The 24,579-nt window shown below is 38.1% G+C and overlaps 1 protein-coding gene across 1 annotated transcript; it reads right to left on the bottom strand.

Annotated features, from left to right (window-relative positions):
- Positions 1–1,764: 1,764 nt before the first annotated feature.
- IER3IP1 (immediate early response 3 interacting protein 1) lies at positions 1,765–22,716 on the bottom strand. Its single transcript, XM_004380873.2, has 3 exons — positions 22,570–22,716; positions 6,269–6,370; positions 1,765–4,710 (listed from the first exon to the last, which is right to left on the bottom strand). Exons 1-3 carry the CDS (start codon positions 22,658–22,660, stop codon positions 4,655–4,657), a joined length of 249 nt encoding a protein of 82 aa, XP_004380930.1. The 5' UTR covers positions 22,661–22,716; the 3' UTR covers positions 1,765–4,654.
- Between the last annotated feature and the right edge of the window lie 1,863 nt (positions 22,717–24,579).

The following is a 24,579-nucleotide window of genomic DNA, read 5'->3' as shown; positions in this document are numbered from 1 at the left end:
CAAAAACCTTTGACCTTGCTCAGCAGCTATTTCCTATTCCATAGCACCATCGTTGAACCAAGAATTTGTTGAGTAACTTTCCTTGCCTCCAACCTCCGTTACTCCACGACTTCTTGCCGAAATTCTCCCCATTCTCGAGGGGTAACCCCGAAGTCGTCTCCTTGATACATCTTCTTGAAATATCCAAGTTTCTGAAGTCATTTCCTTCTTTGCTACTTGAACAGCACCTGACACTTAACTGCTGTCTTCATTAACCACTACCTCAGTTAAGAACGACCCTTGTTCCTGCAACAGCTATCAAGCCTCTTTCTCATTCGAGAGCTGCAGAAAGCCTTGCCTCCCAGTCCCTAGGACAGCAATATCCTGGTGTACATAGAACCGCCTTTTCCGCCTCTCCTCTCCCCCGTGCCCCCCACAGGTTGGGAATCTCTAGATGTCTCCGCTTGAACCAAATAAACTCCTTGAGTGCAAAGATGGGCACCCGTTTATATACCCTGTAGGAAAAATGGTTAAATGAACAACTGTGGAGCAGTCTGGCACAATAGGATGCACACTCTGGTTACACATATGGAACCCACTGAAAAAATTGCCGGCTTGCCCTTGACTGGGAACCCATAGGCTACTAACACCATCTACCACCACTCTGGCCCAGTGCTGGTTGGCCATTTTGTCAGCTCTAACTTTTATGTTTTCTGGACTAGAGTCTTGCTTTTCCGGCCTACTAGTCTGGAAGTTGTTTTTGTCCTAACTCATGATTTTTGAGTGTCGAGGCCTACTTGAAGGAAAAATTATCTGTTCCTAGTTTCAGCTTCAGAACTAGGAGCTGAGTCTTTGACCAAATTAAAAGACCACTAAAGGATTTTAAACAAGGAGGTAATACAAAACCTGCATTTTTTCTAAATGCTTACTCTGGCTGCAGTATGGAAAATATATTACCCCTCTGCTGTGGAGTCGATTCCAACTCATAGTGACCCTATGGGACAGACTAGAACTACCCCATAGGGGTTTCCAAGGAGCGGCTGGTGGATTCAAACTGCCAGCCTTTGGTTAGCAGCCAAGCTCTTAACCACTGCGGTACCAGGGCTCCAAAAAATGGATGAGAGATCAGATAAAAGGCTATTGTAGGGCTACAAAAGAGATGCTTGAACTAGAATTGTGTGGAAATGGAGCAGAGGACAACTTTCTGCCAAAGATCCAGGAAATCTTTTGGAGGTGAAATAGTCTGAAATTGGTGATGTATTAATTTGGAGGTACAGGAAAAGAAGGAACCAAGATAATTACTAGATTCCAGACTTGGGCATCTGAGTAGTATAACTAATGGTGCCACTCACTATGATGTAGAATAGTGGTACTAATAGTTTCCTCCTGACCTAAAGACTCAAATTGTTTTGCTTCCCAAAGGGCAAAATGAGTAAAGAGAGGATGGGAACCTCAAAATGGAGGAGCTGGATTCAGCGAAAAAAAAATGAGACAAAAAGCCAAAGGAGTGGAGACACAAGGAAGGGAGTATCATAACTGATACAAAACCAGTAGGATTTCAAAACTTTATCTTCATCACTGATAACCTTGGACATTGCCCACTACGTGTTCCAGATCCTTGCACTGAATGTTTGCACATTTGACGTCTAATGACCAATCAGGAACCAAGGAATATTTTAGTGAAAAATAATTCCATTATGCTTAGTATCAAAATTTTATTATTGACAATAATTTTGAAACTGTAAGTTAATGACAAAGTGACTTACTTTACCAAAAACATTTTTATTTCAGGAGAACATCTCTTTGATTGAGGTACATCTAGAATCAAAGGTTAGGGATCTGGAAAAGATACATATAGATCATCTGGTCTAAACGTCTATTCTCAGTTACCAACCAGTTTTACAGATGAGGCAACCAAAAACAACCAAGGTCCTGGGAAGTTTACTTGTCTTAAGTCACATGGTAAAAGGTTTGCTTGGCATATTAGAAATATCCTGCCTCCCATGCTTTTTACCATTCAAATATATTCCTTTCTCTCAAGTCATTTCATGAGTACACACACACATACACCAAAGTGATTGCATGTATCTAGAGAACATAGATCACATTGCCTACTCTTACTCTATCTAAAGCAGGGATTAAAATTTTTTTCCCCACAGTTTTAATAAAAAGCAAAAACAGGAAAATAGTCATGTACAATTTCTTTTGAAGAAGTTAACATTGTTATCACTGAAAAAAAAGCCACTTGGAAATCAGCTATTTAGACGCCTAGTTGAAATATATACATATTTTTTAAAGATAATTTTTAACCATATTTTTGAAACATTCCATTTTGTGGCAGCATCTCAGGAAGCCTGATGAGAATGAGGTGAAGTTTCAGCAGTCGGCCTTTGGGCCCCACATCTTCCTGAAGTAAAAATAAATAAATGGAGCTGCTCTCATCGTTTTAGATATTGGTAGTATTACATTCTGTGTTAGATTCCATTGATTATCTGCTTCTGCTGCTAACAACCAAAGTTTGAAAACCAGTGTACTTGATTAAGGGTAAGAATTTGGTTAATACCTATGCACTGGAGCCAAGCCCCATCACAACAGCTCAAAGGCACACAGACGCAGGGTCAGAATACTTAAGGACCAGAAACATCATGGATATTTGGAATCCAGAATGAACACACATTGTTAATCCTGAGAACTGATAAGGGGGAGGACTAGACAGGTGGGCAGACACTTTAATTGTTGTCTACTAAAATAAGCTCCTCTGAATCAGAACTGCCCCAGGAAACCAGGGCTAAAGTAGGAAAGCCTATAGACCTCCTTCAGGCACACTACAACTGGAATTGTGTAAGTGGCATCCAGAGATGTTCAGTGCTTCACTTTCCTCAAAACCACTTTGCTTTGGAAAACTCTGCTGCGACTGCTCCCCAGTGGAGTGTGGCACTGTCCCAACGCTAAATAACACATGGTGTGTCCCTTTTACATGAAAATGGCATTAGACCAAAGTCACTCTCTCTTTTTTTTTCATTGTATGCAGCTGGGAGTACCCTCAATTAACTTCTTTGGAATCTATCTGGTGGCTTAAACTTGGATTCATGCATTAGCTTTTCATCAGGCCAAAACAACACTGCCTCTAGGTGCTAAATATATTAGTTACTCACATGAGCCAGGTAATCCAGTAAGAATCCCTGGTACATTTCCTTGGTTCAACTGCATGGCCCAGGGATCATCAGTCTCTGGCTCAAGCATGGCCAACAGGCATTCAGTACCTGCTCCAAAGTTTTAAAAGTAACTTAAGCCATGGAATAAAAAGTTCCTCATGAGTCTTCCTGATGTATGGCAGCAATTCAGTTAATTCATTTAAAAAAAGAAAAAAAAAGGGATTCTAAATACTTCATTAAATATGTGCTCAGAGATTTTACAGCAAAGAACATACATGTGTTATATAAGGGAGGTTAATTCAGTTAACACTGACAGGTATATACTAAGGTATAAAGACAAATGCTTGACTTGGAAATTCAACTTTATTTATAAATGTTCTATAAACAAAGATGTCATTCCACCCCTCTAAAATACTATAACTGATGATTTCCACAAAAACTATTTACATAGTTTTAACTTTTTTCATAAAACTGTGTTACGGAAAGAGCAAATAACCTCACAAGATGGTCTAAGACATAAAAACAAAACAAAACAACAAAACACAACTTATCCAGCATAAATGCTCTTTTGTCATATAGATTAAAAAATTAAGAATCACACCTTAATATGTTACTCCACCAAGAAACGGAAACATGAGATAATTTTTTTGGAAGTCAATGCTTCACAATAAATATTATCTTCTTATATAGCAAAGTTTAATTGTGATTATTTAGGATTGCTCTTGCAGGCTGACACTTATGCTGACTTTAAAAAATAAGTCACCATTGTAAAAGGGCAAAGACTTTTCTACACAGGTTTTTCTACCAGTGAAATACATAGATACTGGTCTAATCTCATCATTCAGGAAAATTAATAAAATAAATTCATGAAAAGTACTTAAAACAAAAACACAATCATCAAATCACGTGACTCACTGACTTACAAAGTTAGAATTCTCCCTGAAATCAGGGAGTATTTCTCCCTAATAGTTACTATAAATTGGAATTTTTCATAGCTGAGGCTATAGTCAAAATATTTAACCAAAAAGTTCAAAATAAACTCATCCAAATTACTTATTTATCATTTTATATCTAATAATTACTTTTAAAAACTCCTTTAAATTGTATCTCAGTGGGTAATTGCTCTCACAACATAGCTAAGTCATAAGCAACTTTAAAAATTTGAAAAAAAATTCATCCCTGAGTAATGAGAGATAGAAATCTCTACAAACATAGATGTGACAGTCTTGTACCCTTTAACAATCTTTACCACAGCATGGACTACTATTAACAAGCTATAACATATATTTCAATCCTGGGTAGTTACTGTCTTTGTTGTATTAATCTGATCTTTTTATAATGAAACTACAAGTGCAACATTAAAAAAAATCAGATAAATAAGAACTCTTGTTTTATTGTCAGCGTTACATTTTTGTCAAGTGCAAGGCTGGCTAGCTAAGGTATCTATTTTCCAATCATGACCGAAGTAATAACTTTTGCTGGCATCTCTTCTTCTGAGTCTCCATTTCCCCCACTGGTCTTCATCCAAATAATAAAAGTAATACAATTACAATTGAGTTTACTATTATCAATGGCACTGTAAAGGAAAAAAAAAACTTGTTAATATAAAGAAAATATCAGGAAAAGACAAGGTAATAGTTATTGGCATCTAGGAAGAATGGAAATACCTAACAATATATCATCATAATTGTACTATAAATAATTGCAATAAACGAATATTCCAACATGCATTGGGTCATAATAACCAAAATTTATTTTTAAAGAGGCATATGTGACTAGGAATAAGGGTCACACACTGGCATGAGATTAATGGGAAACAACTGCGATAGTGCTGCTGCAGCTCTATCATGGAAGCACAAAGGACGCAGGCAGAAGGAGACCCACATGGCTGTCAGTGACACTAGGATGAAAAATGCAATGTAAAAGAGATTGTGTAGTTTCATTGCTAAATTAAGAATTAGTTTATTTACCATTCTATCCAAAATCATGATTAAAATAGCTAGTAAGTATGTAAATAAAAGCCCTAATTTTAACGGTTTTAAATAAAAGTCTTTTGAACTCTCTTTCTTGAATTGGTCTAAAATATTTTCTAATACAATGGTAGATTTGGGACTTTTACTTTTCTCTGGAAAGGCTTCCAGGACTCTAGATGACTTTACAACTTGTAGAATTTCCAAACGCAAAACATCGTTCTTTCAGCTCCAAGAAATAATAGGCAGATTATACCACTGAACATTCCACTTGCATCAGCTAGCTTAGACACAAATAAGAGGCAAACTAAGCAAGAACCCAGTAACTTTAAGCAATAAAGCAGGGTTAAAGAGGAAACAAATCCCACTATGTTCCTGGGGTCTTAAAAGCTTGCGAATGGCCATCCAAAGTACAACTGGTCTCTTATTTGCCTGAAGGAGCAGAGGAAGAAAAGGCAAGGATCAGAGGAGGAACTGGAATTCGAGTCTAGCTGCCTCCATGAACAACCGCCTCCTTTGCCATGAGGCCAGAAGAACTGCATGGTGCCCAGCTGCCATTACAGAACGTTTTGATAACAAATTCTATAGAGGAATTCAGATCAAAAAGGGGGGAAATGCGGACCAGAATTACAAATTCTCATGGAATCCAGACTTTCTGGAGCCACTGAGGCTGGATGAGCCCCCAAAAACTACTGCCCTGAAATAATCTTTAAATTTTAAACCTTAAACTGAAACTATCCCCTGAAGTTATCTTTGGACCAAACAATAATATGGCTTAATAGGTAAATAATGTCTGCCTTGGGCATTGTGCTCTTTTAAAGAATTATCTATATGGGATCAAACTGACAACAGCCAACTTGAAAGACTGGATGAGAAGGTTAGGGGGCAGTGAGTTTATCTTGATGGTAGTAGAGTAATTTGGAAAAGGAAAGTGAGAATAGTTGTACAACTTGAAGAATGTAATCAATGTAACTGAATTGTACATGTAGAAATTGTTGAACTGGTGTATGTTTTGCTTTGTATATTTTCACTAAAAAATAAAATTTATTTTAAAAAAATTCCCACTACGAAAAGGGTATGTTGTAGTACTCACGCTCTGAGCCTTTGCTTCTCAAACCAAACTACAAAATTAAAATTTAACAGTACTCCACTAGTTTTTCTTACCTCTCATCACGGTCCTTACAGATCGAATAAGGTTCATTAGCTGTGATTTAATTCCTGGCTCCTCTCCGAATCCGCCAATTCCCTGGTCTGTTCCCCAGCCAACTGCATAATATAAAGATGATTAGCTGTATTAAAATTTATTATGCACTTGCCTTGCTCCCTCATTAGTCATCTTTTAAAAGATTAGTTTGAGCCCTATTAAAGACATCAAATATAAAATCATATGACTTATAAGAAAGGTTAAAATAATATTAAGTGTTTTAGAATATTTTACTTCTGATAGCAGCAACAAACTCAATTCCTGTCATTTATACACTCTGATTTTACAAAATCAACTACAGTCTAAATTATCCAATGGCATTTAATTTAGTGAAGATGACCACTGTGACACTCTGATTGTTTTTTACCTCTCCTTTTTTAAAGTAACAAACAAAATATTCTTAGGTCAGAGCTGAAACCCAATAAGCTCAATAATTAATTAGCTCAATTCAGGATTTATAAAACCCTACATAGCTATTGGTATAAAAACATTGTAGCTAATTATTTATCTTTCTTGGGGAAATTTTAACATAAACCTGGACACAGCTTAGTTAAGCCTTCAACAGCATGTTCCATCCATCCTATCAGCAGGGGCTCATCTTCCCCCCTCCTTTTTCCTTGCTTATTACTCTCCATTTCTCAATTTGTGAAGGCAGGAATTTAGTCCACTACCCCCCTTATTCTCTTTAAATGAGTTTTTACCTTTTTCTATGGAATTTTTCTATAGTATTATAAATCATTTTTTCTTAACCTTTGTCTACTAATTCTTTTTTCATTGCCTTACACACTCTTCTGAAGACTTAAATGTCCTCATTTCAGGTCCACTTTTTACCATCTCATGTAACTACAGGGCTTAATTAATTCCTTACATGCTAAGCCTTATATCTGAGGACAGAGAACAAATCTTTAGTTTGTTTCATACAAACTAAGGATTTCACTTAGCTTAATCAACTTTCATTTGGTTGAAAGAAAAGTTAATTAATGGTTGTGTGTTTTGTCACATCAATACTGAGATATATCCTGGTGTAAAACTAATTTAAAATTCAAGTTCTCAGCAGAGCTGATGTGTTTTGATAGGGTCACTATGAGTCGCAATCGACTCGACGGCAACAGGTTTTACCCTTCAAGGCCTAGCTCAAGTTGGGCTCACATCTTCTCAGTCCACAGGGGTCTCACTCTTTTCTGACGCCATAGGACAACTACTGACAGAGTGGTTACTATCACAGTCTTTACTACCTCTTGCCTAGACTCCTTCAATAAAAATAAATAAATAAATAAAACTAAACCCACTTCCGTCGAGTCCATTCCAACTCACAGCAACCCCACTGGGTTTCCAAGGCTGTAAATGTCTATGGAAGTAGACTGTCATATCTTTCTCCCACAGAGCCACTGGTGGTTTTGTAACACCAACCTATCGGTTAAAAGGCAATCACTTTAACCACTGTGCCACCATCTTTCAACAGACACCTCTATAATCTTTCTCAACCCCTTGAGTTTTCACCTTAAAAGATCTTTCTACCTCAAAATTTTGTGAATGATTCCTGCTTCTTACTGAATAAAGTTCAAACTCCTTAAATTGACATCCTACCCTTATATCCTACCACACCCTCCAAGTATTTTTATACACATTCAATTACCCAGTAATTTCTGTACATGCTTAAAGCAGTTTCTGAATCCAGGTCTGTCTGACTTCAATGTCATGGCCAAAATTTCCTCTAACATGTCATAACAGATCTTTTTTTTGTCTTTGCTCCCCAAACAACCCACTGACTGTAGTTGACTTTGGTGTCCTTGCTTAGTTGTTTTCATTTGTCTCCCCATTAGATGAAAGACTCCTGGAAGACGTGGGCTGTAATTTAGTCATCTTTCTTCACCGTTCTACTCTCCTCTCCCACCACCCCACAGTAAACGTTTGTGGGATTAAACTGAATTATAGTACACGGAGTTAATCTGGGATAAAGTAAGATAAAATAAATTCTAGGACTGTAGGTAAGACTTCCAAAGAACTCGGTTTCATTTTTAAAGACATTATGAATTATAAAATGAACTCACAATAATAGCTTTGGGGAAGAGAACAACATTAAATGTACATACCTATGCAAGTTGAAAACAATTTCAGAAACGTTAAAATGTGAAATAACGTGCACAGAAGAATCAAGGAGACAATATATATCTGTACCTTGCCTGGGCAATACCACCCTCCTACTTCTGGATCTCTTTGCCCTTCTACTTGGCAAGCAAATGCACTTATGCTGCTTCTCCAACATTTGCTTTTACTGCATTACACATTTACTCTAACTTTTTTATTCCAAACATCTGTCTCATTTTTCCAGGTAGCTCAATCTGCATTCTCCACTATATGGCAGTCCTCTTTTTGTAATCTAAGTCCAGAAGTATAGTATCAGCAGCCTTCAGCTACTTGTAGTATGGTGAAAACAATTTCCTGTTAGTCTCTCTAGATGACACACAAATTGACCACCATCAGTTATGCCATCTTCCAAACTGTGTAACTGCTACAGGAAATTTTCTAATGGAAAGCAGAATGAGATAATTTCCCAACTAGTTTAGTCCCACTAATATAAACCTAGATAACAGCTCTGCACAATAACAAAGCAACCTAGTTCTGGTTAAACACAACGGAACACATTATTTTTATTTTAGCTGCCTCCTGAAACTCCACTAAAAAGAGCAATAAAGGAATAAGTTAACAAAAGAGTATTCTCTAGCAAGAGAAATCAATCAAAATTTGGATGACAAAAATAAAAGGAAGAGGGACAAGTGACTTAGCAGAGAAAGTTAAAATCTAAAGCCTGCAGAAAGCACACAATAAAGAACTGAGGTGAATTCTGCTGAGAACCCTGGAAAGATGAGAAAAGCCTCAAAGTGTCAGTGTGGGAGATGGGGATGAAAACAAGACTATTAACAGAAAGTCTACATAAGAGTAGTTAGGCCCCCAATGCCTTTCCCTAGATTGCACAGATGGGAAGATGGTCCCTCTCTTACTCCATCAGAAGACTGCTGAGGTTTACTTGCAGCTCAGATTGAAACACAGAAGCCGTGGAAACACAGGGAGGGTGGATCGAATGAAAGTCTGCACATCAAAGTGTAAGACTCTCCACCCATTATCCCTGCTTGTCTCTCACATATGTCTGGACTTATAAGACATATTCTGCAGGCAGGAAGTTAGAAAATTCCTCTAAAAACTGACCAGCTGCCCAAGAAGAAAGACTTCAGATACTGACATTTGGAGAGCCTCAATGAAACAGCCATCTTCTTCACTTCACAGAAAGGCCCACTGGTAAACAAGCCCCAACTACCCACATGAAGCTTCTAATGAGCCTCTCAGAGCCTTACATTAAAAATGAACTGATGGTTAATTGTTTAAGGGAGCAAATTACTCACAGGTGATAATGCTTATTTTCTAAGCCAATCTATTATTTGGCTGAAAAGTGATCTGCAGAAATAGCTTCAATTCCAAGTTCAAAGGGCATCTTAGGGCGACAGTCTCAGGTGTTCCTCTAGTCTCTATCGGTCCAGCACGTCTGGCCTTTGTTAGGAATTTGAGTTTTGTTCTACATTTTTCACCCATTCTATCTGTGACCTTCTATTGTGTTCCTGGTCAGAATGGTTGGTAGCGGTAGCTGGGCACCATTTAGTTCTTCTGGTTTAAGGTTAGAAGAGGCTTAGGTTCGTGTGGGCTATTTGTCCTCTGGACTAGTTTCTTCTCTGTGCCTTTGATTTCCTTCATTCTCTTTTCCTCCATACAAGTAGAGACCAACAGTTGTATCTTAGATGGCTGCTCGCAAGCTTTTAAGACACCAGACGCTACGCACCAAACTAGGATGTAGAACACTATCTTTGTGAACTATATTATACCAATTGATTAAGGTGTCCCCCGAGACTATGGTCCCAAGCCTGTTAACCCAGTAAACCACTCCCATGAGTTGTCTGGATATGTCTAGGAAGACTCTGTAACTGTGCCCTCTATGTGGTTTGTTACATATGTGGATATATATGCGGCACACACAAATGTATATATACATATGTCTAGAGATATACCTATACATGCACATGCATTTACTCCCATATGCCTTCCTATACACATATATGCATCCATATCTATTTATATCACCACACACATATTTTGGGGTTGTTTTTACTGTTGCTGCAAAATTGTACATGTTATAGCACTTATCGAAATTATCCCTTTTTCTCGTGTACTTCTTTGTGTCTTTATTTACCTTGGTCAAGTTGTGCTGCCTTCACTCACATTTGGGACTGCCTTTCCCATCACCAAAAGTAACAAGTGTCTACTATCTAGAAAGTGATCCCCCTCCCTCTCCTTCCCATCCCTGGTAACCATCAAACAACTTTGCTTTCTGTGGGGAGTATCTTTTTTTTTTTTTTTTTAAATATTTTATTGTACTTCAGGTGAAGGCTTACAGAACAAATAGTGTCTCATGAAACAGTAGCACACATGTTGTTTTATGACATTGGTTAACAACCCTGTAGGGAGTATCTTTTACTAGAACAAATAGTTTTCCCTCCAACTTGTACTTATGGAGTCTCAGTTACTTGCCTAAGGAACCTGGCCAAAGCGTTAAAGGGCTTTGCTTTTTTTTTTTTAAAGGGGGAAAGATTCAATTCTGTGGTTTACTTTTCGCTTCTAGAGCTAGAGGGCCTTGCAGAGAAAAAATGATAAGACCAGCCAGCAGTACAGTAGCTGCTGCTATAGTTTCAGAAGTGAACTTAAACAGAAAAAGGTACTAATTGCGAACACCAAATATGTTCTGCTGCACAGACTGTAAAAAGTCACACACAAAATGGCAATCCATTCAGGCTCTCAAAACCTCAGCTAGATAACACTTTGAAGAAAAACTATTAGCTAGAGTTTTAGGGGCTGGCTGAGCCCGGGCAAATCCAAGCCTCTCTGAGATCAGATTCCACAACTCTAAAAGAGAATGAATATGATTTGCCCTCTGTTAATGCCACCAAGTTTGTATGTGAACCAAATGCTATCATAAATGTGAAAGAACCTAGTGAACTACATAAAGAACTCTGCTAATGTAAGTTTAAAAAAATTAGACCTTGCTCAAAAAGATAAATGTTGAAGAAAACTATTTGATACACTAATTCTTCTTGGTTCAATTTAATTCATGCTTCAATGTTAACAATTTCCATTCTATACCTGATGAAGCTCAACAAATGCTTTTTAAGAGTACATATTTAAAGAGAAACTTACATGTCTACATGGTTTCCTTAGTATTTTATAAACATGTCATGTTCATCTCTTTTGTCATGCACATGCTATGCCTATTGCCTATAGAATGCTTTGTTCCTTTCTCTATACACCTATGCAAATCTGACTTAGCACCTTCAGAAATTCTCCATTACTCAAGCTCATCCAACTCTCACTATTCTAAACTACATTGGTCTGTTAGTTGCTGTTGAGTCGGCAACTACTCATGGAGACCTTCCTTATATATAACAGAACAAAACACTGCCAGTAACTGCACCATCCTCACAATCTTTGGCATGTCTGAGCCCACTGTTGAAGCTACCATGTCAATCCATCTCATGGATAGTTTTCCTCACTTTCAATGACGCTCTACTTTACCAAACATGATGTCTTGGTCTTTCCTGATGACATGTCCAAAGTAAGCAAGATGAAGTCTTTGCTTCTAAAGAGCATTCTGGCCATTGGTCTGTAGCAGCCATTTAAACTCTTAAACAAATAATAGCTTGTAATATTTTACAATGTGTGAAATGTTTTCTTTTGTATTACTCATAACATATACTAGTAGTGGGTATAATAAATACTTGTCAAACTGACACTGGGCACCACAAACAAAAACTCCAGTAAGAATAACTTTTGTAGGTATTAAAGTCCACTATGTGGTTTTTCTTTGTACTAAAAGGAAATTAGCATTAGAAGAAACAACACATTCCCTGCACTAGTCTCAAAATACTGACTAAACTGTTTGTATAAATATATACAGCTCTCAATTCAGGAACTGGAAAAATAAGATAATGGTAAAGTTATTCACTTATTTTAGAAAACACTCATTGATTGATGAAACTATAGAGATAAGACGACCCTTGTCCTCAGTCTACTGGGGGCTGCAGAAAACAAACAATGAAAATGTAGTGGTGCTATGATCCATGAAAATGGGGCAGAGACAGCTTCTGGGAGAGAGAAATGCTGAAGGAAGACCGTAAATGGATACATTGGATTAGCCACTCAAGGTCACTGCAGGCAGAGAAAACAGTATGAGTAAAGGCAAGCAGTGAGGAAGAGGACCATAGTAAGGATGTCAGGGGCACAGTAAATACTGGGGAAGGGAAGAAGCGTCACATTATGGTGAGCTTGTAAGTCATGCAAGGAAATTCAAATCTGACATTGAAGGTTATGGATATTGAAGAACGCAAGAATTTCAAACCACCAAAAAACTTGCAATTGGCATGAAAGCTAGAACAAAGAGAAGCAGAACTGGAAGCAGGATGACTGATGAACAGGTTGCTCTAAAAATCTAGGCAAGAAGATCTAAGAGCCTACATAAATAGTATTTAATAAATATTTTAAAATTCTATTTTAAAACATACTTAGATATTTTGAAAACAACATCTTATCCACTTAGGCAAGCTAAGGTGGTGTTTCCCCTTAGTTCTGGATCATATTCAAAATACATGCTCAGACAAAAGATTTCTGTGCTCCATCTGGATAGAAGAGGAAATGCGGAAGACAACGTTCTGGAGGGCAAAGTACTAACATTCCCAGGCTATTCCAATAGTTTGTGGCAGTGGTTTCTATCTAGGAACATAAATCTCAATCACGAGCAGAGACGTTGGAAAATACATACTCCTTAATTCCACTTCTGAGGAGCCCTGGTTAAATACTTGACTGTCAACCAAAAGGTTGGCAGCTCGAACCCACCCAGCGATTCTACAGGAGAAAGACCTGGCAATCTGCCTCCATAAAGATTACAGCCTAGAAAACACTACCTGGGAAGAAAGGCCTGGTCATCTACCTCAGAAAAATCAGCCACTGAAAACCCTATGGAGCACAGTTTTACTCTGACACATGTAGAGGTGCTGTGAGTTGGGGTGGACTCCACGGAAACTGTTTTTTGGTTTTCTTTATCCACTATGCCTTCCCCACCTGGGCTCTGAAGACACAACCATGCCTCTGGCTTTGGGACTAAACCATGGACCTTCTCTTTGATCTAATGTGGAATTACACTAAACAAAAATTTTAAAAAGGTTCTGATCTCATGAGAATCCAGACTTTCTGGAGTCATGGAGGCTGGATGAACCCCTGAAACTATTGCCCTGAGGTAATCTTTAAACCTTAAACCAAAAATATCCTAGGAAGTCTTCTTAAAACCAAACAACAGTTTAGCTTAATTAGCATAGAATGTCTGCCTTGAGCGTTCTGCTTCTTTAACATCTATCTACATGGGATCAAACTGACCAAAGTAACGCAAAAGATTAGATACGAAATTTAGGAGGCAGTGAGTTTACGTTAATGGGGGAGGAACAACTCAGAAAAGAAGGGTAAGAATGCTTGCACAACTTGAAGAATCTAATCAGTGTCACTGAATTGTACATGTAGAAACTGTTGAATTGGTGTACATTTTGCTGTGTGTATTCTGACAACAACAAAAATAAATTATATTTAAAAAATAAACAATAGTTTAGCTTAACTGCTAAACAATGTCTGGCTTGAGCACTGTGCTCTTTTAAAGAACTATCTATATGGGATCAAACTGACAATAGCAACTCAAAAGATTAGATAGTAAGCTTAGGGCCAGTGAGTTTATGTTAATGGAGGAAGAACAATTTGGAAAAGGAGGGTAAGAATGGTTGCACAACTTGAAGAATGTAATCAATGTCACTGAATTGTACATGCAGAAATTGTTGAATTGGTGTATGTTCTGCAGTGCACAGTCTCAAGAAAAACAACAAAAAAAGAAAGTAAATTATTAAAACTGGAACAAATAAACGTTCTACAGCTCATAAAAAAAAGAAAAATCTCTATGGGGCAGTTCTACCGTCACATGGGGTCACTATGAGTCAGAATCGATTCGATGACACCCAATAACAACAAATCCCCCTTCTAAAAATTTTGAATTTATCATAATTTTTATACAGATAACATTTGTTTGCCAACTGCTCCCTCCCCCTGCAAGGCATTTTCGTAAGTGCCGCTATGACAATTTACATGCTGCTGTAAAAAAAAAAAAAAAAAAATTAGCATAGTGTGGTTACTAAAACACCTTGTGGGGAAGAGAGCGGTTGGCAAACAAATGTAGAAGGCACGTGCTATCTGTGTAAAAATACAGTAAGTCCTGAGTGGGGTCTGGCCACTGGACATTTTAAAATGCTCTTCTAATAACTCTGATGTATACTTCCAGGTGAGAACCACTGGTTTATTGGGACAATGGCTTCGAATATATGAAATTGGGACTATTCTACAAAACTTGAGATGCTGGGGACATCACACAACTTTGGGCTTTCCTAAACAAGCCGTGAAGCAGGGATGGAATTATATTAATGCAGATATTTTATACTGTTAATCAATTCCAATCAACAGTCTGATGTGTACTGTCCTTTATTATTCTTCAATTAGCTAACATATTACTTAAGGATATAATACATTTCTTAAAGGTAAGGACCCAGTCTCATACTACTCTTGTAAATCCACAATGTCTGGAACAACACTGGACACATTGCAGGTATTCAAAAAATATCTTTTGATAATGATTAAGATTCCCCTAAGGGTAGGATAATTAAAAATTTTTGTTATTAAACGTAACTGAGCATCAATATGAAATTAACATTACTCAGCCTGTAGCACGAGTGAGCATTAAAAGCTCATTAGATTTCAAAAACAAGAGGGAAGATAGCATTTTGTTTATATTTCTAAATTCAGAACTTTTGGGAACAATTTTACACATATAAAACAAAAAAAATTTTAGGACTCCTCCAATTAGGCCATATGTTTTCAAAAGGTAAGATCTGTATCATACACACACATACGTGCATATTGTGACTCTCCACAGAACCAAGTAAGGTGGCAATTACTCTGGGAGTACTAAAATATACAAGTGAGGTCGTTAATTAAAGAAATCCACAAGTATTTATCAAGTTTCTACTATGAACCAAGTATTATGCCTCTCTATTTGTCCTGGTGGCACAACCATTAAGCACTAGACTGCTAACCAAAAGGTTAGCAGTTCAAACTCACCCAGCTGCTCTGTGGGAGAAAGACCTGGCGATCTGCTCCTGTAAAGATTACAGCCTAGAAAACCCTATGGGGCAGTTCTACTCTGTCACATGGGGTCGCTATGAGTTGAAAATCGACTCAATGGCACCTAATAACCACATAACAATTTGTCCTTTAACACGATTCAGTTTCATTATCAGGCATAAGGTACTTCTTTCTGGAAATCAAAAGTTTATTAAGAAAAAAAAGCTTATTAAGAAAGATAAGAAGATATAGGTTGGGAAATAGGATGAAAAAAGTTCTTAACCAGTTTGTTGAGAAACGGGAAGTGCTCCACTTCTGAAATACTAAATTGAACTGGGTGATCGCTGCTGGGACAAAAATTACATCCCCAAACCAGGAGCACCACAAATTTACAGTTGCCTACCCAACTAGGCTCTTCGCACTGCCTAGCAAGCCCATTGTTTCTTCAAATTAGTTCCTTCTTCCACTCTCTGCATGATTACTGCATCCCAAATCTCTTCATTTCTCAAACTTTGCACCTTGCCTCTCATTCTCAGCAAATGTCCAAGATTAAAAACAACAACATATCTGACAGGTATTTATCATTTGTTTTGCCTACCCAGGAACCACACCATACCATATGTGGAGAATTCCCTATTTTATGAATCTGAGAATTTCTCTCCCGGAAGAGCTCAGAAAGCCAGGCATGTACTTTCACAGCTTCCCTTGCTGCTAAGATACAAACATATGAACTAGGTTTTTCCAGTGCCCAGACATGCCCATACCAGACTGATTCAGAAAGTAGTGACATCAGAGGGAATGGACTCGAACAGACTCTCTCTGGTGGCAGTACCAGTGGTATATGCAGTACAGCTGAATCCCCAGAAGTGGAATCAATGGGAATTAGGGTAACTCTATGTTTAATATTTTGAGAAACCACCAGATTGTTTTCCAAAGTGGTTACACCATTTTACATTCCCACCAGCAAAGTCTGATGGTTCCAACCTTGCCAACAATTGCTATTATTTGTCCTACCGATCATAGTCATGCCAGTGGGTTTGACACAGTGATACCTCATAATGGTTTTGATTTGCATTTCTCTAATGATTAATGAGGTCCATCTTTTCATGTGCTGTTTGGTCATTTTTACATCTTCTTAGAGAAATGTTTATTCAAATTCTTTGCAAAATTTTAAATTTGGGTTATTTATCCTTTTATTATTGAGTTGTAATAGATCTTTATACATATTCTAGATAAAAGTCACTTATCAGATATATGATTTGCAAATATTTTCTCCCATTCTATGGGTTGTCTTTTTACTTTCTTGATGTGTCCTTTTAGGCACAAATGTTTTTAGTTTTGATGAAGTCCAATTTATCTATTTTTTTTCTTTGTTGCTTGTACTTTTGGTGTTATAGCTAAGAAGTCTTTGCCTAACCCAAGGTCCTGAAGTTTTGTGTCTATGTTTTCTTCTAAGAGTGTTACAGTTTCAGTTCTTATAGCTTATAGATCCATGAGTTAATTTTTGTGTATAGTGTAAGGAAAGGATCCAACTTCACTGTTTTGCATGTTCTAGCACCATTTGTTGAAAAGACCATTCTTTCCCCATCGAATTGTCTCAGCACTCTTGTCAAAAGTCAATTGACCATAAACATAAGGACATTTCTGGACTCTCAGTTCTGTTCCATTGATCTATATGTCTACCCTTATGGCAGTGCCACACTGTCTCAATTACTGTAGCTCTGTAGTAAGTTGAAATCAGGAAGCATGAGTCCTCCAACTTTGTTTTTCCTTTTCAAGATTGTTTTGGCTATTCTGGGTCCCTTGCATTTTCATATAAATTTTAGAATCAACTTGTCAGTTTCTGCCAGGAAAAAAAAAAAAAAAAAGGTCAGCTGGGATTTTGATAGCCATTGCAATAAATATGCAGATCAATTTGGGGAGTACAGGCAGTCCCTGGGTAATGAACAAGATCCATTCCTAACTGTGTCTTTAAGTTGAATTTGTAGGGAAGTCAGAACAGGTGCATATGATTCTTGTTTAGCCTTACTTTAGTGCAAGACAGGGCTTAAAGCCTTTTCAATGATTTAAAAGCTGCACGTGCAGCAAGTGAAGGTGATTGTGATGAAGAAATCTGTCGCGAGTAGGGATTTCAAAGTGAGGGAAAATTTACATAACATTAAAGGGCAAGTACAAGCTGTCCATAAGTTGAACGCTCTTAACCCAGGGACTGCCTGTTTTAACCATCTTAACAGTATTAATTATTCTGATCCATGGACATGGGATGTCTTTCCACTTATATAGGTCTTCTTTAATTTCTTCCAACAATGGTTTGCAGTTTTCACAGTATGAACATGCACTTCTTGTTAAATTTATTCCTATTTTATTCCTTTTGATGAAATTATAAGTGAAATTGTTTTCTTAACTTCACTTTCAAATGGTTCATTGCTAGTGTATACAAATACAAATGGTTTCTGCTATTGATCTTGTATCCTACAACCTTATTAAACTCATTTATTAGTTCTAATAGTCTTTTTTTAATTGTGCTTTAGGTGAAAGTTTACAGCTCAAGTTAATTTCTCATTCAAAACTTTATACACATACTGTTTTGTGACACTGGTTGCAATCCCCATAATGTGACAGCACACTCCTCCTTTCCACCCCAGGTTTCCTGTGCCCATTCCTCCAGTTGCTGTCCCTTCCTGCCTTCTCATCTTGGTTTTGGATAGGATTTGCCCATTTGGTCTTGTATATTTGATTGGACTAAGAAGCATGTTCCTCACGTGTGTTATTGTTTGTTTGACGGGCCTATCTAATCTTTGTCTGAAAAGTGGGCTTCAGGAATGGTTTCAGTTCTCAGTTAGCAGAGTGTCCGGTGGCCACAGCGTCGGGGGTTCCTCCAGTCTCTGTCTGGTCTTTTTTAGTGAATTTAAATTCTGTTCCACATTTTTCTTCCATTCTGTCTCTGGGACTCTCTGTTGTGATCCCTATCAGAGTGGTCACTGGTGGTAGCTGGATACCATCTAGTTCTTCTGGTCTCAGGCTGGTGGAATCTGGTTCATGTGGTCTTTTAGTCCTCTGAGCTAATATTTTCCTTGTGTTTTTGGTTTTCTTCATTCTCCTTTGCTCCAGATGGGATGGGATCAATCGATGTATCTTAGATGGCCGCTTGCAAGTTGTTAGGACCCCAGACGCTACTCATTAAACTGGGATGTAGAACATTTTCTTTATGAACTATGTTATGCCAATTGACTTAGATGTCCCCCAAGACTATGGTCCCCAGTCCCCAGACCCAGCTACTTGGTCCCAATAACAAATGTTGGCGAGGTTGTTGGGAGTGGGAATGTAAAATGGTACAACCACTTTGGAAAACGATATGGTGCTTCCTTAAAAATTTAGAAACAGAAATACCATACAATCCAGCAATCCTACTCCTAGGAATATACCCTAGAGAAATAACAGCCATCACACGAATAGACATATGCACACCCATGTTCATTGCAGCACTACTCATAATAGCAAAATGATGGAAACAACCTAAATGCCCATCAACAGATGAATGGATAAACAAATTATGGTACACACACACAATGGAATACTATGTAATGAGAAAGAACAATGAATCTGCAAAACATCTCACAACATGGATGCATCTGGAAGGCATTATGCTGAGTGCAATGAGTCAGTCATAAAAGGACAAATATTGTATGAGACCACTATTCTAAGAACTTAAGAAAAGGTTTACACACAGAAAAAAGCATTATTTGATGGTTATGAGGGTGGGGAGGGAGAGAAAGGGGAAATCACTAACTAGATAGTAGAAAAGTGTTGACTTTGGAGAAGGGAAGGACAACACACAATATAGAGGAAGGCAGCACATCTAACAGTCTTTTAATGGATTTTTAAAGTGTGTTGGATTTTGTCAAATGCTTTTCTGTATCTGTTGAGATGATCATGTGGTTTCTGTCCTTTAGCAATACAGCATATAACGTCAATTAATTTGTGGATGCTAAACCAACCTTGCATTTCTGGCATAAATCCCACTTGCTCATGGTATATAATTCTTTTTATATGTTGCTAGATATAGTTTGCCAGAATTTTGTTGAGAATTTTTTTGTCTATATTCATAAGAGATGTTACTCCGTAGTTTTCTTTTCTTGTGACATCCTTTTCTGAAGTGTAATACTGGCTTCACAGAATCAGTTGTGAAGTGTGCTCTCTTATTTTTGTGAAAGAGTTGTAAAGAACTAATATTAATTCTTCTTTAAATGTCTGGTATGATTCACCAGTGAAATCATCTGGGCCTGGGCTTTTCTTCGTAAGAAGTTTTTAAAACTACTAATTTGATCTCCTGTTACAGGTCTATTCAGATTTCCTATTCCTGAGTCGGTTTCAACAGTCTGCATCTAAGAATTTTTCCATTTCATCTAAGTTATCTAATTTGTTGGCATGTACTTGTTCATACATTCTGTTACAATCCACTTCATTTTTGTAAGCTCAGTTGTGATGCTCCCTTCTTCATTCCTAATTTAGTAATTTGAGTCTTTTCTTTTTCTCTTGTGCAGTCTAGCTAAAAATTTGTTAATTTTGTTGATATCTGCAAAAAAACCAACTTTTGGTTTCATCAATTCTATCATTTTTCTATTCCATATTTCATTAATTTCCACTATAATCTTTATTATAGTCTTCCTTTGGCTTGCTTTACATTTTATGTGCTCTTTTTTCTCCAGTGTCTTAAGGTGAAATTTAGGTTATTGATTTGAGATCTTTTTTCTTTTTTAATATAGGGGTTTATAGATATAAATTTCCCTCTAAGCACTGCATTAGCTGTATTCCATAAGTTTTGATATGTTTGTTTTGTTTTCACTCATGTCAGAGTATTTCTAGTTTCCTTTGTGATTGCTTCTTTGATGCACTGGTTATTTAGGAGTGTGCTATATAATTTCTACATATTGTGAATTTACCAAATTTCCTTCTCTTGTTTCTCATTTCACTCCATTGTAGTCAAAGAACATACTATGATTCCAAATCTTTTAAACTTATCAAGGCTTCTTTTATGGTCTAGCTATAGTCTATCTTGGAGGATGCTCCATACAAGCTTGAAAAGAATATGCATTCTGTTGCAGGGTGGAGTGTTCCATAGATGTCTATTGGGTCTAGTTGGCTTACAGAGTTGCTAAAGTCTTCTATTTCTTTGTTGATCTGCCTGGTTGTTCTATCCATTATTAAAAGTGAGACAGTGAAATCTCCAACTATTATTGTTGAATTGTCTATTTCTCCCTCCAATTCTGTCAGTTTCTGCTTCATGTATTTTGGGGCTCTGTTGTTAGGTGTATATATGTTTATAATTAACTCCTGATAAACTGACCCATTTATCATTATAAAATGTCTCTTTATATCTAGTAACATATTTTAGTTTAAGGTCTATTTTGTCTGATATTAGTAGAGCCACTTCAGCTCTCCTATGGTTACTATTTCCATGTTATATCTTTTTCCATTCTTTTAACCTATTTCTGTCTTTGAATCTAAAGTGTGTATAAAATATTTTCTGATCTTATCTAGTTTTCTGTATAGTAGTGAAGAGATGGACTCTGGAGTCAGACTGCCTAAGTTTGAATTTTAGCTCCACCACTTTCTAGCCGTGTAATCTTAAAAAGGTTATTTACTCTATTTGTGCCTCAGGTTCCCTATCTGTAAAGTGGGGATGAAAACAGGACCTATCTCATAGAGTTAGTGCGAAGGTTACACAATATATGTAAAACACTTGATACAGATCCTGGCATATATTAAATGCTACATATTAACTATTATTATTATTATACCCACTCAACCCTGCACCCCACCATCTCTACTTGGACTATTTGGAATAGTTTTTCCCACATCCACTCCTTTACTCTTCCAATCTGTTTTCCACACTGTAGCTAGAAGATCTTGCAAATAACACAAATCTAATCTCATCACTGTCCTGCTTAAAATCCTGTTTTCAACTGCCCCAGGAATTTCACACCAACTCTGCACTGCTTATGGCTCCCCTCACCTTATGGAACCCTTCACCTTCACCTAACATCTACTCACTTATCAGATCTCCAGTTGAGCATACTTCCTCCAGGATTTCACAGTAGCTTAGTATCTCCCTGCATTTCTCTTTCATAACATTCTGCATACATGATCACTACTTTAGTTTTTGTTAAGATTAATTTTCATTAAAAGGGCAGGATAACTGATGGACTGCAGTTCCTATTAACATGGCCCTCATGTGCAGTTCATGCTCAATAAATATCTCCTGAAAGAATACATGAAATGCATCAATCTCTTTCATAGGTTTGTTTCAGTGATTCAGAGAGACACTCTTGGTATACAGTGACAAATGATTCCCATACAGCAAGTAGAAACCTTTCCAGGAAGGCATGAAGAGGGCTGGATTATGAGGTCCTGCTGGAATTTGCGTCTGCATCTTATTCCTAGTTTCTAATACAGTTTCTGGCATATTGTAGGCATCCAATAATGGTGTGTTGAATATTTTTCTTGGGACATGGGTGGCTGGAGTTCGTGATAACTTCAACACTTTCTCTTTCCTCTTATCCCCAAAGCCCAGGAACTTCTACTGCTCTCCCTCAGTCCATTCTTCTAACTATCCAGGTTCCAAAATGAGCCACGCCCCCCACCACACCCTTTAAATTGAAACTCAGACTTCAGGTTTTCTATCGTTAAAAGCGGTTACAGAGAAGTGCAATAAAATTACTGACCTAAAGTAACTGCAGGGCGTCCCTGGCTCCTCTCCGTATCCCCTCAACCCGGCCCCCAGGGCCCGGCACATAGTAGGAGTCTACTGAACACTCTTTACCCGCAGTTGAGCTCAATCAAGCCTGGTGAGATAAAAATGGCTCAACTTCCCATCCAAGGAAGGGCCCCGCTCCTCACCCAAAGCTGAGTCCTCTGCCGCTCGTGTTGTCCCTTCACCCGTGTCAGCTCGGGTTCGCGCCCCGGCTCGGGTTCGCCGCCACCTCAGCCCGCGCCCCACGGCCCCACTCACTGTTCTTGAGGAAGCGCTCCTCGTGCAACACGGCAATGGCATTGACGCAGAGCAGGGCTGCCTGCAGCAGCGAGTACAGGGTAAAGGCCATGGCCACCCGGCGCCGCCCTAAGGTCCAACTGCTTCCACTCTCGCCGCCGCAGGGGACGTGGCGACACCACCACCGCGCTCTCCTACGGCAGCCGGAGGAGCCCAAAAAAAACCCTGAGAAGCTCCGCCCCCATCTGGCTAAGAACCGTCCCACGCTTACATCAACAACGAGTGTCTGATTAGCTGTCTATTCGTAGGTTTTGTCCAGTACAGTAACCACGTGTGGCTCTCGAACGCTTGAAAACAAGAATATAAACTATCTCAATAATTTTTTAGCTAATTACATGTCGAACTGATAGTATTTTGGGATAAAAAATATATTAATAAAATGAAAATTTCCTGCTTATTTTTAAAAGTACGAGGGCATTTTAAATGACATGTAAGACTTGTATTATATTTCTGTTGGACAGCGCTGCTCTAGATGCTCACAAGAGCTGTATGAAATCTTAATATTACCATTTTATAGGTGAGGAAACTGAGGCTTTGACAAATTAAATTTTAAAAATAACATGTCTTAAAATTACACCACAGTAAGAGGATAGTTATATCATGTTAAATTGTAGGTATTGTTTGAGGGCAAATTTACTTTGGACACGTCATCAGCAAAAACCAATTACTAGAGCATATCATATTTGGTAAAGTAGATGGTCAACGAAAACAAGGGAACCCCTGGATGAGATGGGTTGACACAATAGCCACAACAATGCACTTAAACATATCAACAATCATGAAGATGGCACAGGACTGGGCAATGTTTGTAGTTCTGTCATACATATAGTTGCCACGAGTCAGAACCAGCTCAACAGCAACTAACAACAACAAATGCAAAGTAAGAGGCATTGGTGGTTCAGTGGTAGAATTCTCACCTTCCATGTAGGCAACCAGGGGTGATTCTGGCCAATGTACCTCATACACAGTCACCATCCTTCTGTCCTTGGTGGATTGCCTGTTACTATGAGGCTGAACAGGTGCCAGACTAAGATGGACCAGGAAGAAAGGCTGGGCAATCTACTTGCTTTCGAAAATCAGCCAGTGAAAACCCTATGGATCATAACGATCTGATCTGCAATACATCATGGGGATGGCGCAGGACCAGGCAACATTTGGTTCTGTTGTGCGGGGGGTCACCCTGACTCAATGGCAGCTAACAGCATGTTGCTCAATAAATATCTCCTGTGCAAAGTAAACACTTCCTGAACTTCTCAGGATTCTCTAAGATAGAAAAGGGAAAAGCACCACATTCTGACCCAGAAAGGACTTTGGAAGCGTATGAGTTGCTACTGCTAGAGAAACACTGGCCAAAAAAAAAAAAAAAGATAAAAAAAACAGGAGAGGATGCAAATAACCCAAATAAGAAATGAAATGGGGGACATTACAAAAAAAAAAAAAAAGCATAATTAGTTAAGCTCCCAAGAAGAAACTAAGCGAAACACACAAAATAGTTAGTGCCTACAGAGAAGAAGAGATGTATTGTTTCCCACACATGTACATAAACACTATCTCCAAAATCTGGTCCTAAGTACAAGTCAGGTGCACAAGATACAGGAAGAGAAAATAAAAGGAATAAAAAAAGCAACAGGATGCCAACAAGTTCTCCAGTTTTTCAAGGCCCACAAACCTCAACAGTAGTAATAGTGAAGAAATGTTGTTCTGAAAAGTGATGACAGCGGGATTCTACACTGGGGGAGAGGGAGGGGAGTAAAGGGTGCCGACTGGAGACTATGAGGATGGAGAGAGTAGGGTAGGAATAAAGCCTCCCACAGCCACCCTCCTGCATCACCACTGGGTTATAACTCACACGATCCAATTCTTTTATTGTCAAAAGAATCAGGTTAACTTCTCTGAGCCTCTGTTATTTCATCTGTAAAATTAGATGATTATGATCTCTGAGGCTCCTTCAGCTCCCAAAATCTCTAGATC

Source organism: Trichechus manatus, unplaced genomic scaffold (genome assembly GCF_000243295.1).
Source record: "Trichechus manatus latirostris isolate Lorelei unplaced genomic scaffold, TriManLat1.0 scaffold00078, whole genome shotgun sequence".
Classification (NCBI taxonomy): Eukaryota; Metazoa; Chordata; class Mammalia; order Sirenia; family Trichechidae; genus Trichechus; species Trichechus manatus.
The sequence above is the reverse complement of the archived record's forward strand: the minus strand, read 5'-3'. Positions and strand labels throughout refer to the sequence as shown.